This window comes from Buteo buteo, chromosome 16 (assembly GCF_964188355.1).
Source record: "Buteo buteo chromosome 16, bButBut1.hap1.1, whole genome shotgun sequence".
Lineage (NCBI taxonomy): Eukaryota > Metazoa > Chordata > Aves > Accipitriformes > Accipitridae > Buteo > Buteo buteo.
The window spans coordinates 2,645,230-2,663,501 of record NC_134186.1 but is presented as its reverse complement, the minus strand read 5'-3'; the positions used below and the strand labels follow the sequence as shown (position 1 = coordinate 2,663,501).

At 61.1% G+C, this 18,272-nt stretch overlaps 2 protein-coding genes across 3 annotated transcripts; one reads left to right on the top strand and one right to left on the bottom strand.

Annotated features, from left to right (window-relative positions):
* Positions 1-1,275: 1,275 nt before the first annotated feature.
* PEF1 (penta-EF-hand domain containing 1) lies at positions 1,276-4,691 on the top strand. Of its 2 annotated transcripts, none has more exons than XM_075047295.1 (5): positions 1,276-1,368; positions 1,496-1,661; positions 2,258-2,413; positions 2,967-3,110; positions 3,700-4,691. In XM_075047295.1, exons 1-5 carry the CDS (start codon positions 1,291-1,293, stop codon positions 3,927-3,929), a joined length of 774 nt encoding a protein of 257 aa, XP_074903396.1. In that variant the 5' UTR covers positions 1,276-1,290; the 3' UTR covers positions 3,930-4,691. The 2 variants fall into 2 exon arrangements, with proteins under 2 accessions (XP_074903396.1, XP_074903397.1); XM_075047296.1 differs by lacking the exon at positions 3,700-4,691 and adding an exon at positions 3,233-3,693.
* Positions 4,692-10,167: 5,476 nt separating this feature from the next.
* Positions 10,168-18,036, bottom strand: TINAGL1 (tubulointerstitial nephritis antigen like 1). Its single transcript, XM_075047293.1, has 12 exons — positions 17,945-18,036; positions 17,080-17,411; positions 16,281-16,344; positions 14,265-14,357; positions 14,056-14,170; positions 12,891-13,014; positions 12,608-12,758; positions 12,173-12,356; positions 11,824-11,869; positions 11,204-11,327; positions 10,665-10,710; positions 10,168-10,499 (listed from the first exon to the last, which is right to left on the bottom strand). The coding sequence occupies exons 2-12, from the start codon at positions 17,378-17,380 to the stop codon at positions 10,359-10,361; spliced, it is 1,389 nt and encodes a 462-aa protein (XP_074903394.1). The 5' UTR covers positions 17,381-17,411; positions 17,945-18,036; the 3' UTR covers positions 10,168-10,358.
* Between the last annotated feature and the right edge of the window lie 236 nt (positions 18,037-18,272).

Here is an 18,272-nt window from a genome sequence, read left to right as displayed (position 1 = left end):
ATCCTGGAGGGATCCCAGCCCCAGTCCTGGAGGGATCCCAGCCCTGATCCTGGGGCATTCCAGCCCTGCCTCTCAGGAGATCCCAGCCCTGATCCTGGGTGATCCTAGCCCTGCCTTTGGGGAGTTCCTAGCCCTGATCCAGGGGATAATCCAACTCTGCCTCTGGGGAGATGCCAGCCCTGATCCCAGAGGGATCCTAGCCCCGCCTTTGGGGGGATCCCAGCCCTGACCCTGAAGGATCCCAGCCCTACCTCAGGGGGGATCTCAGACCAGCTCCTGAGGAAATCCCAGCCCTGATCCTGGGGGGATCCCAGCCCTGATCCTGGGGGATCCCAGCCCTGCCTCTGGGGAGATCCCAGCCCTGATCCTGGAGGGATCCCAGCCCCAATCCTGGAGGGATCCCAGCCCCAGTCCTGGAGGGATCCCAGCCCTGATCCTGGGGCATTCCAGCCCTGCCTCTCAGGAGATCCCAGCCCTGATCCTGGGTGATCCTAGCCCTGCCTTTGGGGAGTTCCTAGCCCTGATCCAGGGGATAATCCAACTCTGCCTCTGGGGAGATGCCAGCCCTGATCCCAGAGGGATCCTAGCCCCGCCTTTGGGGGGATCCCAGCCCTGATCCTGAAGGATCCCAGCCCTGCCTTGGGGGGGATCTCAGACCAGCTCCTGAGGAAATCCAAGCCCTGATCCTGGGGGGATCCCAGCCCTGTCTTTGGGGAGATCCCAGCCCTGATTCTGGGGGATTCCAGGCCCACCTTTGGGGGGATCCCCGTCCTGATCCTGGGGAGATCCCCGTCCTGATCCTGAAGGATCCCAGCCCTGCCTCTGGGGGATCCCAGCCCTACCTCGGGGGGGATCTCAGACCAGCTCCTGAGGAGATCCAAGCCCTGATCCTGGGGGATCCCAGCCCTGTCTTTGGGGAGATCCCAGCCCTGATTCTGGGGGATTCCAGGCCCACCTTTGGGGGGATCCCAGCCCTGATCCTGGGGGGATCTCAGACCAGCTCTTGGGGCGATCCCAGCCTCCTCCCGGCCCTGCTCCGGGGCTGATCCTGCCCCTGCCTCTGAGGGGATCCCGGACCGGCTCCCAGGAACTCCTAGCCCTGCTCCCGTGTAGGTCCCGGGGAGAACCCTTCGGGACTCGGTGGGCCCCACCCCTCTCCGTCGTCATTGCCGCTTTAAGCCCCCCCCCCTCCGGGCGCGCCCTTCCCTCTCGTCACCGCCCCGCCTTAGCTGACCCCTCCCACGCTTCCCCGGCGGCGAGGGAGGGCGTGGCCTCCGCGGGCCGCGGCCAATGGGCGCGCGCGCCGCCCGTGACGTCAGCGAGGGGGGAGGGCGCAGCAGCGGTGTTATGGCGGCGTATCCGGGGCAGGTGGGGCCGGGTCGGAGCAGGCCGGGGGGGGGCACCGGGATGAGGGGAGGGGAGGGGGGGGAGTAAGGAGTAGGGGCGGCGGGGGGGCTCGTTGCCGGTCACACACCGGGCTTTGTCCCCTCCCCAGGGTTACCCCGGCGCAGGACAGGCCCCCGGCGCGCCCCCGGCCGGTCCCTACCCCGGGGCTTCTCCCTACGGTGGGGGGCCTTACGGTCAGCCCCCCCCCGGGGGACCCTACGGACAACCTGGAGGCGGCCCCCAGCCCGGGCCCTACGGAGGGGCGGCCCCTGGAGGTGAGTGGGGCCGCGGGGTTGAGGGGTCCCTCCTGCGGCCGGGACCCGGGGTGCCTCCCGGGACAGAGATTTTGGAGGGGGGGTTGTTCCCTGTGTGGCAGCCCCGATCCGTGCCAGGAGGGGCCTGCTCGGCGCCCCTCACCCAGCTCAGGTGAACTGCAAAGTGCCAGTTTATTAGTTTAAAACCTGGAGGAGAAAGATCCTGAAAAGGAGGAGGAGGAGGAAGAAGGTGTCAAAAAGGAGGAGGAGGAGGCCGCAGCCCCGAGCACCAGCAATAAACCTTTATGGCCGTGCATCTGCCGCCCGGCACTGCCAGGTTGATGGGGCGGCAGCCCCGTGGTTCGCTCTCCCCGTCTCAAGCTACGCGAAGGATCTGATTTAATTCCCCTTCTCTGCCGCCAGACGCTACGTGCCAAGCCCCGGGCCTTGCTAACCTCTTTTCCCAGGATCGTATGGCTGTAAAAAGCTGTTTAGAGCAGAAGTGCTGACTGGCTCCTGGGTGTTGGCTGTGTCTCTGTGAGCCATCCCTGGGGACAGACCAGCCAGCGGCCTCTCTGAGGGGAAGTGAGAGCCGCTGATGGCCTCTCCCTGCGCAGGTAATGCCCCCCCGGGTGTGGATCCGGAGGCTTTCTCCTGGTTCCAGGCGGTCGATGCCGATCGCAGCGGGTACATCTCCGTGAAGGAGCTAAAGCAGGCACTGGTCAACTCCAACTGGTCGACATTCAATGATGAGACATGCCTGCTGATGATAAGTAAGTCTGGGCTCTCCTTGTCCTCCTGCTGCTTTTTATTCTGATCTGTTGGAGATAAGCCTCTATTGGGTGAAGCCAGCCCAGCCTGCGTTCCCCTGTTACCTGGGCATCACTTACCTGAGCAGCTGGCCTGTAAGTGCTCTCTGGAGCAAGCACTGGGCAAACCAAGCAGCTCCGAGCACCGTTTTGGTGGAGGACACGAGTCAGGGGCCCAAAACGCCGCTTAGGAAAGGGAACCCGGCTCTGCACAAGGCTGAGTGAGCCCCTGCTCCCAGAGAGCCAGGGAGAAAAGGGAGGGAGAGGTCCAGGAGCGAGCCAGAGTCACCCCATTCCCCTGCTTCCCCCAGCATTGGGTTTTCTGCCATTTCCTACCAGCCTCTTAGGGATTGAATGGTCCTGTTTGATGGCAGCCCTGGTGAGGGGGGACTTTCAGGGCTGGAGCGGGGTGCCAGGGAGCTGCAGCGCAGATCCTGAGCTCTCCAGGAGTTTCTGCAGCATGTCTTTCCTCCGCTCCTCACTGCCCTGCTCCTGATGTTTGCTCCTTCCTCCCCAGACATGTTTGATAAGACCAGGTCAGGACGCATAGACGTGTACGGTTTCTCAGCCTTAATGCGCTTCATCCAGCAGTGGAAGAACCTCTTCCAGCAGTACGACAGGGACCAGTCGGGCTCCATCAGCTTCAGCGAGCTCCAGCAAGGTGGGTGAGCGGCAGAGGCACCAACCTGGCCCTTACCGAGCTCGCCAGGGACCACTGTCTGGCTCTGCTTGGTGTTTATTTCCAGTCCGGCCTGGTGACTTCTCCTTGTGCTGTTCCTGCAGCAGGGATGGGTGTTTCTGAGCTTCTGGGTGCCTCCCATGCAGCCGTGGCTGCAGTCCATGCCTGTTGCTGCACTGGGGCACGCTGGGCTGGCTAAACTGGCTGTGGCAGAGCTGGCACTGAGCCTTCCCATGGGGCAGGAGACGAGGAGCTGCAGCAGGGCAGTGGCATGACCTTCCTTCCTTAAGGAAACCTAAAATGCCCCCCCGCCCTGCAAATGGCATGTGGCTAAAGCCTGTTTTGTGGGAGGAACTCTTGGGTGTGTATGTCTGATGGAGGGGAAAAACGTTTGGAATTTGTGCCTTGGTTTGGTTCCTCCTTCCGGACGGCCCTGCCCGTGCACACCCGCCCTTGGAAGTGAGCACCACGGGGTGGTGGGAGATGGGGTGTGTGCCAGCACACGGGATGGAGGGCACAGTTGCTCTCCCTCCTGTCGGGAAGGTTTAATCGGAGTGTTTCTTGTTCCTAGCTTTCTCCCAGATGGGCTATAACCTGAGCCCCCAGTTTAGCCAGCTACTGCTGGCCCGCTACGCCCAGAGATCCTCCAACCCCAGCATCCAGCTCGACCGCTTCATTCAGATCTGCATGCAGCTCCAGAGCACAACCGATGCCTTCCGCGAGAAGGACACGGGGCTTGTGGGCAACGTGCGGTTGAGCTATGAGGACTTCCTCACGATGGTTGTGACTCGCATGATGTGACACCCTCGGCCGAGGGCTGTGAGCCGGCCGGGAGCTCTGCGGGGCTCTCCAGGAGCAGCAGCCCTCCTCAGCCTCGTGCTCGGTTGTGGCTGAGCCTCCTGAAGAGCAAGCTGTTCCCCTGGGCCGGCTTTCCAGCCTGCTCTGTCTGAGGAGCCCTGAGCCCTGCTGGGGCCCTCCTGGCTTTGATTCCTTGTCCCCATCAATGGCAGCGGGTGCCTCCATGCCAAACTGGAGCCCGGTTCTGGGGCTGTGCTGTGGGGTAGGACAGCCAAACCAGTAGCCTGTGCCATGCCTCCCAGGGAGTGCTTAGATCTTCCCTTGCCAGACACAAAATCATACTTATACCCTACTTGCGCTGTCCCTCTGCTTGGCTGGATGTCTGCAGTGGAATATCTCTGTCTCGGTGTGCTTTTGGGGACTTTCCAGTGACCAAGAGCTGAGCCTTCATTTGAAAAGCAGCAGGAAGGACACAAGCAATGGCAGAGTTCGTCCTTCCTTGCCTCGCAGACTGCACTTCCTCGCCAGGAGCACATCCAACCCCTCGGCTGTGCTGGAAACACTCTGGCTTTCCTGGGGGTCTGAGCCCCGTTTCTCTCCGGGCTGCTGGAACGGGCCACATTGCTGCAGTCACACGCAGGATCATCGACTCCCCCCGCCTCGTTGCCAATGTCTGTTTTGATTCGTCTCTGTCTGCCGAAGCCAAACTCGGAAACGGTTTAGAGCTTATTTTTACAGCTTTTGAATAAAAGGCGATGTGCACTGGTCGCTGGGTGGTTTTGTGTTTACAAAGCAGCTCACAGGGATGCTGCCCTGCCTGGTGTCACCCCCTGCGGGGCCAGCAGCAGCTCTGGGTGCAGGGAGGGGACACGTCCTTCTGTGCCTGTACCCCTGCTCTGGGCACTGCTCCCAGGGCTCGGTACACTTTCCTGAAGTTAGTTCTTACACATTTCCTGTTGACTTGGAGAAAATAAGGTGCTGGGGTCTCCTGCTGAGGTACAAGTAAAGATTTGACCAACAGAAAGGTTTTCTTTCCTGTGGTTTTAAAATGATGAGCAGGTGGTTATCCTTTAATTGGCCTTGATGAGAAATGTGAGAGGTGCTTTTTGAAAAACAAGTTGCTACTGTGTACTTGAAGGGATTTTAATGAAACAAAATAGTTAAAAGACTGAGTACCTTATCTGATGCTTTTAGAAGCAATAACCAGATGTCAGTGTTTTCCTCAGCTTCAGCCAAAGGCAGGACTTTTTGTTCTAGAGCATCACTCATCATTCCAACAATATTTCTCGTCGTCTTCGGCTGAGTCAGAGCTGCCCAGCCTTGTAGATCAGAGAGGTTTAAAGCAGAGGCAGCGGGGGTTGCCTCTCCCCACCCCACGCTGTCACCTGTGCTGTGGCTGTCGCTGCCTGTGCGGGCTGTCACCCCTCCTGGCCAGGGCTGTTGTGCAGCAGCAGGGATGACTGGGGGGGGGCTGTGACCCCAGCTGGGGGTGAGTGTGTGCGTAGGTATGTAGAGATATATAAAGATATATATATATAATACCCTGGGAGGTCTGTCTGTGTGTGTATACATAGATACCCCTGTATATACATGCACACAGAGCCCTGTGCGTACAGGTTGTGGTTTAAGCCCAGCCAGCAACTGAGCACCACGCAGCCGCTTGCTCCCCCCCCGCAGTGGGATGGGAGAGAGAATTGGAAGGAAAAAGGTAAAACTTGTGGGTTGAGATAAGAACAGTTTAATAGGACAGAAAGGAAGAAGCTCATAACAATAATAAAATGACAATACTAATAAAAGAATTGGAATATACAAAACAAGTGATGCACAATGCAATTGCTTGCTACTCGCTGGTTGATGCCCAGTTAGTTCCTGAGCAGCAATTCCCCCAGGCCAAGTCCCCCCAGTTTATATACTGGGCATGACATCCCATGGTATGGAATACCCCTTTGGCCATCTTGGGTCAGCTGTCCTGGCTGTGTCCCCTCCCAACTCCTTGTGCCCCTCCAGCCTTCTTGCTGCCTGGGGATGGGAAGCCGAAAAATCCTTGACTTGGTATAAACCCCACTTAGCAACAACTGAAAACATCAGTGTGTTATCAGCATTCTTCTCACCCTGAACTCAAACCAGCACTATACCTGTTACTAGGAAGAAAATTAACTCTACCCCAGCCAAAACCAGGACGATATATAAATACACACTAACAGATAACCCTGTGTATATATGAATACACACAAACACCACACTGCGCACACACACTTACTGACACTCCTCTGAGTGTGTGTATATATGGTGGAAAGTGTACATATGTATATACACACATATAAATATGTATATATATATACACACATGGGGGGGGTGTATATACACACATGCAGAGTAATAGACACCCCCGTGTATATATACACACACCATACACACACTAACAGGCACCCTTGCATATATGCATATATACACACACATACTTATTGACATCTGTGGATATACACACACAAACACAGAGAACACTGTTTTTGAAGTGTATATATATATATATATATATCTCCCCACACATGCTGACACTGCTGTTTATCAAACCCCCCCCCTTTATATATACACACAAGCAGACACTGCTGTTTATTTACACACAGACACTGCTCTTTGTAATATACACACACTAAAGGCTGCCACTCTCTGTGTGTATATATAACAGTATATATAGACACCCCCCCCCAGGCACTGCTGTTTATACGTGTATGTACACACACACTAACAGGGACTGCTGTGTCTGTTAGCGTGGACATGTACAAACAGCGGTGTCTGTTTGTGTGTGTAAAAACCCAGCAGTGTCTGTTAGTGTGTGTGTATATAAACAGCAGGCATTTTTAGCCTGAGTGTGTATAAATATACATTTAAAAAAAAAAAGCAGTGTGTGTGAGTGTGTGTATATAAACAGCAGTGTCTGTGTGTGTATATATATAAAAAACCAGCAGTGTCTGTTAGAGTGTGAGTGTATGTACATAAACAGCAGTGTCTGTTAGTGTGTGTGTGAGTCTATGTATAAATACATACAAATAAAACCCAGCAGTGTCTGTGTGAGTCTATGTATAAAAACATACAAATAAAACCCAGCAGTGTCTGTGAGTGTGTGTGTGTATATAAACAGCAGGGATTTTTTTAGCCTGTGTATATAAATATACGTTTATATATATTTATAAATTTATATTTTTATATATATATAATTATATATATATATAATAATTATATATATATATAAATATATATAAATGTATATAAATATACGTTTATATATATTTATAATTTATAAATATATTAAAAAAAAGCAGTGTCTGTTAGTGTGTGTGTGTGTGTATATAAACAGTAGTATCTGTTAGAGTGTGTGTATAAGTGTACATAATATAACCAGCAGTGTCTGTTGGAGTGTGAGTGTACGTACATAAACAGCAGTGCCTGTTAGTGTGTGTGTGACCCTGTACAAATACATACAAAAAAACCCAAACCCAGCAGTGTCTGTTAAGTGTGTGTGTATATAAAAACCACAGTGGTGTGTGTGTATATGTAAAAAAAAAAAACCCAAAACCCCAAAACCCCAGCAGTGTCTGTTAGTGTGTGTGTGCATATATTAAAAAAAAAAAAGCCACAGTGGTGTCAGGCTGTGTGTATATACACACACATATATATATATATATATATAAAAAAATAAGCCCCAGCCGTCTGTTAGTGTGTACACACACCCGGGGGCGGGGTCGCGGGGGGGCGTGTCCCTGCCCGCCCCCCGGCGCGCGGCTCTGCGCCTGCGCAGAGCCCCCGGCCCCGCCGGGTGTGGCCGGGCGCGTGGGCGGGCTGCGGCCGCCAGGTGGCGCCTCGCTCCACGCTCGCGGGGGGGCGGACACGCCCCCCGCTCCTCAGCTGCTGAGGGGGCTGAGGCGGGAGGGAGGAAGGGAGAGGAAAAGCGAAGAATAAATACATTTTTAAACAGGAACACCCGCACCTCACGGGCCTGCTCGGCCTCCCCACCCTGCCCCTGGCCCCGCTGGGGTGGCTGTGGTGGCACAGCGGGCTGTGGTGGCAGTCCCGGCTGTGGGGTGGCCGTGGTGGTGCAGGCCCCCAGTCCAGGCCCCATCGCCATGTCAGGACCCGCCAACATCATATTCTGGGGCAGCGAGTTGGGACAGCCCAGAACTTTCTTACCCCGGCTACAATACAGCGAGTCAGGACAATTAGGCACCCGCTAACCGCAGCCGAAACCCCGGCACCTGGAACCGTAGCCGAGACTCTTGCTGCCTCGATCGCGGCCCACCTTTGCGTTTTCCCAACCAAAATTACAGCCAGAACGGAATTACACCCTCCAAAGGCAATCATCTCGCAAACCTACGAGCGGCGGTCCCGCGCGAGGCCCTTCGAGCTCTCCAGGACCGCAGCGGGCCGCCACCGGGCATCTCCCGCTGAGGCGGACACCGCGCGGAGCTCGCCAACTCTCCAGGCTGCCAAAATCGGAGGAACGTCGCCAAAAGCTGATGACGGGACCCAGGCTGAAAGCCTTCGCTCCTCGGGGGTCACCCCTTTGCCCGTTGAGACACGCTGAGACATTTGACATGAATATGTCACTGAACCCAAGGGGAATTTTTAACAGGTATACCTCTGTTTATATATATATAGCTTAGTGTTTGTGTGCATGCGCCTGTGAATTGACCCAGGTATCCGATAGCAAGTATAGTATTGCCCTTTCAAATCTATAATTAAGCCGCTGTTGCTTGTAGTAAGTTCTACTTTGTTAATGTTAAATTAGTCAATGATTAAGTGCTGCTAAGTCTTGTGATTCACCTTAAACTGTGAATGAACCCCAGACTGCTGCTACACACGTAATCCCTTCAGACATAAACCGTTGCCCAAATCTGGGACTAGGAGTTGATCCAGATGCACCTAGGCTCCATCGGGAGCTGAGAAAGCAAGGGGGTCTTCCTGAACCTCACGACTCAACGGGAGGGTCTCTCCTACCTTTCTGCACCTCCAATCTCCATGCAAATCAGGAAAAATCAATTCTCACTCTACTTTCCTTTGCATGGTTCTCCCTTACCCTTTTGCATCTTCGGTCTCTGTTTAAATCATCCTAGTTTAATTCTTACTTGATTCTTCCTTATACACTTCATCCATGGATTAAGTAGTAAGAGCGAACCTTGACATCAAACTTTGTGAAGTCGCCCTTTTATAAACTCCTATTGAATCACTTTCGCTCATACCCTCGACGGTGATTCTTTAAGCGACCCAAACCTCTCATTCACAACAGGTGACACTCCTGGCCACGGTGGAGGCTGCGATGGCCCGTGTGGCTGCGCGTGCCCGTGGCGGGTCCAGCGCTGGCCGCCGACGCTGGCCGCCGTCACAGGGAGCCGGAAAACGCACAATGAGCGGGGCCTTATCTCACCCCGCAGCCCTTCCTGGGGTCACGGCTGGGTCCCCCCCACCTCCCCGGGACAGGGCAGGCAGGGGGCAGTGGGGCCATGCGACCCCCCCCGAATAGGGCTGGGGAAGGAGCAGACCCTCCTAGCAATGAGGCTTCAATAAGTTTTATTTACAAATAATAAAAAGCAAAATAAATACAAAAAGTCTTAAAAGTACAGCCCCGGGCGGAGGTGGGGGGGAAAGGGTGGGAGGACCTGGGCTGTGCTGCTGCGTGGTCCCCAATTTTGGCCCCACCGGGACAGGGACACTGTGGGGCTGAGCCCTCCCCGGTCCCCAGGGGGGTGGCAGGGGCCATAGCACCATAGGGACAGGCAGGGGGGACGGTGGGGACCCCATCCTGATCCCCAGCTGGCAACACCCAGCCTTGGGGCTCCTCCAGCCCTGAGGGCATGGGTGAACCCCCCCCCCCCCGGGGCACTGCTGGGTTATTTTACTCCCCTGGCTCCAGGGATGCCTGGGCAAGGGGAGTTGGGGGGGGGGGCAGATATGGGGGTGAAGGAGCCCCGGGGGTCCTGCTGCAGCGCTCCCCCAGCCCCAGACACGTGCTCGCCAGCGGTGGGAGAAGGGGGGTGAAGCCATCAGCACCAGCCAGGGCGGGGGGCGGCCGCCTTTGAAGAGCCCCCAGCCACGACTGAAGCCCAGCTGAGCCCGGGGCAGGGGGATTAGCTGGTAAATCCCATGGGATGTGGGTCCGGCCCCCGGGGCACCCCCGTCTGCACACCCCATGCACGCGCCATTGCACCCAGCCGCAGCGTCAGCACAGCGGGGGCATGCGGCCCCCCGGGGATGGGGACGCAGGGGACAGTCTCATCCCCCTGCCCGGTGGCACGGGGCTGCGTGGGGGTCCCACCCCACGGGTACCCCCAGGAGGGGACGGAGGGGCTGCGGTGCTGGGCAGGGCCATCGTAGGGACAAGGACATCTCCGGGGCTGGGGGAGCCCCAGGGTGGGAGGACAGTGGGCAGCGGGGGGCTCACTTGTGGGGCATGTCCTCCATGCTGACGCGACCCCAGACGCCCACCACGAAGGTCTCCACTTCGCACTCGTTGACGCCGCGGGCGATGCGAAAGTAGCCGCCTTCGCCCCACGCTGTTCCCCAGGAGTTGGCCGCGGTCTGCGGAGGGGACACGGGACACGGCTCAGCGCTGGGTGGCCCAGCTGACCCCCCCACCCCCCAATCCCTGAGCTGAATCCCACCTGGGCATGGGAAAGCAGCACTTGCAGCCACCCACCCTAATGACTGAGCCCCAACAAACTTGTGACACCCACCAACACTCACCCAGTATTTTTGGGTCTGGCCATCAGGCAGCTGCTCTTCTCCCCACCTGCGATGGAAGGGCAGGGCAGTGAGCGGGGGTCCTGGGGCACCCCCTCGGGCTGCAGCCCATACCGCCGGCATCACCGCCCCGGGCACTGCGATAGCGGGGTGCTGTGTTGACCCCACTCGTTTCCTGGCCTCGGCACCTCCCCGAGGGCCAGGCTGAGGTATTTACATCCGCTCCCGAAATACAGGCAGGTATATTTAACTATGGGGATGAGGAAGGAAGCTGCCGGCACAGGGCAGCCAGTCCCGCTCCCACCTCCCTTTGAGGGGGCTGAGCACCGCACACTCGTGTCACTTGTGGCCACCACCCTGGGGCGAGCATCAGCCCCTGGCAGGGCTCCCTGCCATCGCTCCCTGCACCCTCCTTCCCTCCCCGCTTCTTCTCCCTGCCCGGAGGAAGGGTACACCTTTCCTCCCCCCCCCAAAACATTTCTCCTGCCTGCAGCAGGGCTCTCTGTACGCCCCCGAGCCCCCCACACCACCTCCCCACCTACCCGGTGATTTTGACTGAGTGGGTCCCGTGTCTCTGGTGCTTCGGCCCCTTCCCCTCAGCCACTGGCGTGTGCCGATAGATCCCGCTCTTGTACATGAAGAAATCCTCGTGCACCTCCAGGATGGCTGCGGGCAGGGGGAGAGGGTCTGGGGATGCTGACCCTGTCCCGAGGGATGGGGTGCCGAGCTCCCGGGGCTCCACATCCCCCAGGGTGGAGGATACGGGCACCGGGGACACACAGGGCATCTCCCGGGAGGAGGGAAGGCGGCAGCCAGATGTCACATCACACGGGCGATGTGACAAGACTCAGAGAATTAAGAACAATAAAAGTAAAACAAGACCAACTGCTGAGATGGAGATTAAGTCTCAGGAGTTAATGAGCAACAAGTGCCCGCTGGTGTGGGCAGCGTGATGGGCACCCCGGGGCCGGCGAGAGCACGGCGCTGCCCGGGCATGTGGCTAAACATTAATCAGGGAGAGCGGCCGAGGAGTGGGGGGCCTGGCTCCCACAATTGCCCTCGGCCCCAGGCAGGGCAGCTCCCCCCACCCACCTCCTCCCCCCGGCCATTGCAGCACCCGGCTTCAGGGCATGAGGATGGGGTGCCCATGCCGGCTCCCTACCTTGCACGGGGCCATTCTCCAGCAGCTCCTTCATGATCTCCTTCTCCTGCAAGCACAGAGCTTGGGTGGGACCGGGGCTGGGACCGGGACCCCTGGCACTGCCCTCCCCACCCCCTGGGGCTGCAGGCAGAGACCGTTTTGGCACCCACGGGTGGGTGTTGTGGAGATGCCGAATGGAGGAGCAGCTCCCCTGGGGGCTCCGCAGCGGGTTTTTCCCAGCTTCATTTCCAAATTTGGCTTTCCTAGGGAAACCACCCCGAGCCAAGCCCCTTTCCCGCTCCCCACACCAAACGGCTCCTGCTTCGCCCACGCTGGCGGCTCTGCCCGGCCCCGTCCCGCAGGCACTCACGCTGGAGGAGAGGCGGTAGGCAGGGGTGGACTGGTAGATCTCGTTGGCGTGGGTCTGGGGGTTGGGGCAGCGTGCCGTCGCCTGCCGCTTGCCCCTGCCCGTGGAGCGGCTGTGCATCATGCAGGGCTGTGCCGCCGGCTGGCTCTCCTGGCTGGTGAAGGGGTAGCACTCGTCTGTCACCACCCTGAGCGAAGAAGGGACAAGGACGTGAGGAAGGGAAGGACCACCCGGCTCCATCCCCATTCCCATCCCCAAACCCCACTCTCCATCCCCACCTGGGCTGGCAGCCCTCGGTCCCCGCCTGCCCAAGGGACAGCTCCGGGGACCCGATGTGCACGGGGCACCCCTGGGCTCTCCCCAGGTGAGCCTTGAACCCCCTTATCCCACCCCAGCACCGGGGCAGCCTCTGCCCCCCCGCATCCCGTCCCCACTCACCCTCGCCTGCGGAGGTACCACCAGGCACCATCCAGCCGGCCCCCGCTGCAGCCCCGCTGGTTGCGGGTGTCGCAGGACAGGAGGTTTTGGGGTGACAGGGCGGGCTTCATGTGTCCCATGGAGTGGATGGAGATGCGGTCCGAGGCGACGGCTGGAAGCGAGCAGGGGGTCAGGGAGCGGCGGCTGCTCGCCCAGGTCCTGCTCCGCTCCCCAGCCCCACGGCAGCAGGTTTAGTCCCCGTCCGTCCCCCCCAGCCACCCCATCCCATCCTGTCCCATCTCACCCGCCGTGGAGAAGGCCCAGGAACCGGCGCAGTTGCCCTGGTCCAAGGGCTCGTGGATCATCCCGGGCCACTTTGCCGCCGCGTCAAAGTGGCGAGGCAACACCTCGTTGGAGTCCATGTTCATCTGCGGAGGCAGAGCCGAGGCATGAGAGGGGGGGTCACCGCACAGGGACCTCCACCCCCCCCCCAGCAGCTCCCAGGGCATCCTCGGAGCCGTGACCCCCAGCCCTTGTTAGCATCCCCCAGCCCCACTGCAGGACCCCTTGGGATGGGGACACCCGTAGCCCTGGCCAAGCGTGACCAGGATTCGGGTGCCCCCTTGTCCCAGAGGAGCTGGATCCCTCAATTTTCCCTAAATTTGGGCTCCTCAGCCCCAGCGGCTCCTTATGCCACAACAGCACCAAGTGTTTGGTCTCGGACCCCAGCAAGGGCGGTGTTGCCCGGCCACAAGTGCACGGCACTGGGTGCCTTAAGCCCCTCATTGTGGCCTCTGGCCGGCTCTTGCCTGGCCGCTGACTCACATCCAGCCTTTCCGCTTCGGGGGGAGGAATGGTGCCCCCACCCCAGCCATGCACAGCTCAGCCTTCCTGGGGAGGACACGGCCGGGACACCCGGCTTATCCCAGCGCAGGAAGCACCTCTAAAATTAAACTTCGCCAGGAGTCAAGGCCACGGCGCTGGGCGTGCACCGCGCACGATGCTCGCTCCCTGCCAGCACCCATGGGACCCCCAGCTGCTGCCCACCCTGAAAGGGGGGGGGGTGTCCAGTTTCAGGTGCAGCCCCCAGGGGCAGACGGAGGCACCCCACTCGCAAAGCGCTGGCGCAGCCGGCTCTGCCGACTCAGCAGCTGCGGGGCCGGCTTTCCGATGGGAAACCGGCACGGAGGAACGGGGGAAAAAACAACACTGGCAGCCCGGGGATTGTCAGGGGGAATTTGCTGAGCTGCCGTCTCCAAACACAAGGGCTGCCCGCGGCACCCACCCGGCACGGCCCCTTCCCTGCCTCCCCCCCCGCCCCGGGCTGCAGAGCCCCTTCCCCAGGGTCGGGGACACTGCGGGGACATTGCTAGCCGAGGGGGATGGTGAAAGCACTGGGTGAAGCCATGGGACAGGCAGGCTCAATCCTTGGCGTGCCTCAGTTTCCCCTTCCATCCGTGGGGACTCACGTGCATCTCGTTCATGTTCATGACGGTGGGAGAGGGTCGGAAGGTGCCCAGGCGGTACCGGATCCCGTCCTCCAGCGTCATGCCCCAAAACTGGCTGTAGTTGGCGGCTCTCCAGCTGTGTGCGAGGAGGGGGCACGGGTCAAGAGTGCCCCAAAAAGCACCGAGGGGCGAAGGATCCCTTCCCCGTCCTCCCGGTGCCCGGTCCTTACCCGTAATTGCCCCTGTTGACGGCGTCGATCAGCTCCCCATCCATCAGGCAGGCATGGTCCTCGCACTGCCACTGCCCGCCGGGGCTGCAGGTGCTGCAGAGGGGACGGCACCGGGGGGGACAGTCAGCTGGGGAGGGACGGTGTCCCTGGGGTAAAACGGGGGGGACCCCAGGTGGGTGCTGCCCCTCCCAAGCTGGGGACCCCCTGCCATCGTGGGTAGCCAGCGAGGGGCCAGGGCTGCTTCTGCACCGGGGTCTGGCGGTTGGCACCGCGGCTCGGCACCTCGGGATGGGGTGAAACCGGGCCAGGAGCTGGCGGGCAGCCCTCTGCGTGGCCCTGGGGGCTGTCCCCCCCCCACCCCCTGCCAGCCCCAGTCCCCACAGGGGCCCGGAGGGCAGACAGAGCATGGGACAGAAAATTAGCTGAAAAGCAGCCAGGCCTGCAGACATCAGAGCGGGGCTTGGACGCCAGCCCAGGGAGGGGATTCGGGGCTGGCTGTCGTCCCCCCCCAGGGCAAGCCACTCTGGCCAGGTTAGCCAGGAGCCCTGCAGCACCCACGGGGAGACCCGGGGCAGGGGGTGGATGGGGGGGGATGTGCTGGGTCCAGGTCCCCCTGGGGAGCCCTGGCCCGTGCTCCCCCCGCGTGGTGAGCAATGCTTGGCATGCTCCCTCCTGCCCGCCGGCCGAGCTCCCGGCACGTTCTTCCCTTTTAAGGAGCCGTGCGAGGCCGGAGCCGTGTCCTGCCAGCCCGGCCCCGATTCCACCGACGGCACCTGCACCCCTGGCACTCGCCCCGTCCCCATCCCTGAGCGCTCCCGGTGCTGAGCTGGTGACCCCGCGTCTGGCCATTCACTCCTTGGGGATTCCCAATGGGAATTCACCTTGGGGTGCAGCCAGCTGGGTGCCCACGCCAGCCCCCTCTGCTTCACCCCGGCATTGCGTTTCCCCCTGCCAAACCCCCCCCAGACCCCACAGGAGCCGGGAAGGGACAAGGTCTGGGGTGAAGCGCTGCAGAAATTGCTGCTCTCCAGGCGCCAAGTGTGGGGGAAGAGGGTTTTGGCAGAAAAACCTCAGCCCCTGAGGGCCAGAGCTGTTGGGGAAGGGATGCTCTCCCAGCAGCAGGGACCAGTCATCCAAGCGCACGGCTTGGCTCGGGGACCTCGACCTTTGCCCAGGGCTCGGGAACATTTTCCAGCCCCACAAGCCTCCACGCCACGGTTCCAGAGAAACGCCGGGTGGCACTGGGGCTTCAAGAAGGGATCGGGCTGCCTTTTTACCTCCAGCTCCAGCACACATGCCTGCACACACATGCACACACACGTGCTCGTGCCCTTGCACACGCCCCAGACGGAGCTTTTGATTTCCCTTATCTGCTCCATCGCTGCAAGCCAGCCAGCCCTGCCGTGTTTCGCTCCTTGTCTACGGGCAGATCTGTGCCCGCAGGTTCCCCTATCCCCCACCTCCGAGATGCCATTAATACCACCGCAGCCGTTTCCAGATAAACCCCCGTGCTCCTCGCTAATGCAAACAGCGAGCTCCTGGCACGCAGCACAGACAGGCTGCTTGCACCCAAGCCGGCTGTGGGGCCGGACTCCGGTCGCCTGGCACGGAGCCGTCGCGGCTGCCAGCTGCAGACGCGTCCCGTCAGGCTCGGGCAAGCTGGGCTTGGACTAGCGTGGCCAGAAAAAACGCCGGCAGCTCCGGGCTCGCGTCGGCAGCCCGCAGCCAGCCCGGCCGCGCGCTAACCCGGCGAAACGAGCGGTTCCCACAAAGGCATGCGCTGAAACTTGGGAGCGGCTCAAGGCCCCGGGCTCTCCGCTCCGAATATGCCAGAGCAAAGGCATTTGGCATCAGCCCCCACCACCCAGCTCGGGCCGTGTGCTCCCGCTCCCGCCGAGCCGACTGCGGGCAACCCCGGTACTCGCCGGCCCCCCTGATGCCCTTCGTCCGGGCAGGCAGCGTGCTGGCACCAAGCCGGCGGTGCCCGCATGGCACGGGGAGCGCAGCGGCACTCACCACAGGTTGCAGTTCTCCCGGTACGTGGCTCCGGTGGGGTAGTTGCGGCCGGCGCGGGCACAGCCTGGATGGGAGAAAGGAGAGTCCCGGTGAGCGCCTGGCTGCATCAGGGGTCCCGCCAGCACCCCCAGGGTGTAAATACCAAGGGGAAAATAAACGTGGTCCTTAAAGCCAGGCAGGTGCCCGGCTGCAACTCGGCACCTCCAGACCTGCGATGGGGACCAACTCGCGCCCCACGGCGCAGGGTGGGAGCGGGGCTTGCTCGGCGCCGGGAGGGTTAACCGTGGGGCTGCGTGTGGGGCTGCCAAGCAGAGCCGGCCTCACACGCGCAGCCTGGCGGGACGGGGATAAAGGGGCCAGTTGTACCCGGGAGCTGGCTCTGCTCTGCAGGGACTTCTTAGAGAGCCTTGTGCTGTGCGGCGGGGGCTGCCCCGTGCCCCCCTCTCGCCCCCGTCTGCCCTGCCCGTCCCAGCTGCCAGGCGGGTTAAGTCAGGGCCAGCATCCGCCTGCCCCAGACATGACCGGGGAAGCTGGGATGGAGTGTCCCCCCCCCCATGCCCATGCTCTGCCCCACAGGTACGGGAGGTGCAGGGGACGGGCTGCAGGGCCACAGGCTGCTCCCGGCCCCACTTTGTATGAGTTTCCACAGCTCCGAGGGGTCCGGAGCGGCTCTGCAGTGAGGGCAGGGCTGTGGGATGCCGCATCCATTACCCCATGGGGCACCAGCGGCATCAACACAACACATCGGGCACCCCAGGGCTGGCCCCTGGCACCCACAGACCCCTGGGGGTCGCCTCACCTGAAGCTTTGGGGAAAGGGGCCGGAATGCCCAGGCAGTACTCCCAGAAGTCAGGGCAGCAGTCGGAGACGGTGCGGTTGCAGAAGAGGTCGCAGTAGCAGAGGGTGTCGTGGTAGGGCACGGTGCAGCCGTCGTTACGGCCGTGGCAGCAGACGTCCCCTCGCTGGCAGTAGGACCCACCGGCGTCGTAGACCCCGTGCTCGTACAAACCGGGACCCAGCTCCCGGCGGGTACGTACCCGAGAAGCCAGGACCGCTTCGGCCAGCGGCCAGAGGCAGAGCAGGGCCCGCAGCAGGCGCATGTTGCCGGCAATGTCCCCAGACCTGCAGCCGCTGCGGTGGGAGGGCAGTGAGCGGGTGTCGGGGGGGGCAACCCGGGAACCGGGGGTCCTGTGGGCAAAGGGGAGCTCCGCACCCTACGCCAGCCCCGTCCCGCTGGGTCACCCACCCCGGCCAGCACCCAGCGTGCTGCCCACCGAGCCCCCAACCACCTCACCCGTGCCCTGCCCTCCCCCCGGGACGCTCAAAACCTTCAGGTTTTTTAACTCCCCCCGCGACCACCCTGGCTCTGGGGAGTTGCCCCAAAAGACCAGCTCCCCCCTGGATGCCCACTCCCCGGCTAACCTCCACCTTAACCCCCCCCCCTGCTCCAAAAAGCAAACCCCCCCAAAAAAAACCAGGGCACCGGGGGGAGCCTGCCGGAGCCCCAAACCCCCCCACCGCGGAGGCGCGGGCAGTGCAATGAGCTTCCAGTTCTCAGCCCGGCGTGGCGGAGGCGGGGGCAGAGCTCTGGGGACCCCCGGGGGGGGCCAATTAGGGGAACCCACGGGGCAAAGACCCCCTCCCGTCCCCCCCCAGCCCCGTACCTGCCGCGCCCGCCGCTCCGCTCCGCCGCCGAGCGTCTGCTCCGGCCCCCGCCGCTCCTTATAGGCGCGTCCCGGCCCCGGGGGGGGGGGGAATGCGGGGAGGTGCCGGGGGCAGCCGCGATCCGGACGGATCGCGGCTGCCCCCGGCACCTCCCCGCATTCCCCCCCCCCCCCCCGGGCCGCGCTGCCCCTCCCCGGGCGAAGCGGAGCCCAGTGGGACTGGGGGGGTGGCGGGGTTCCCGTTGGGGTGGGAGGGAGAAGAGCGGCCCTGACACCCCCCCCCCCCCCCAGGGGGTCTGCCCGGCTCTGGGTCCTGCTCCTCCATTTG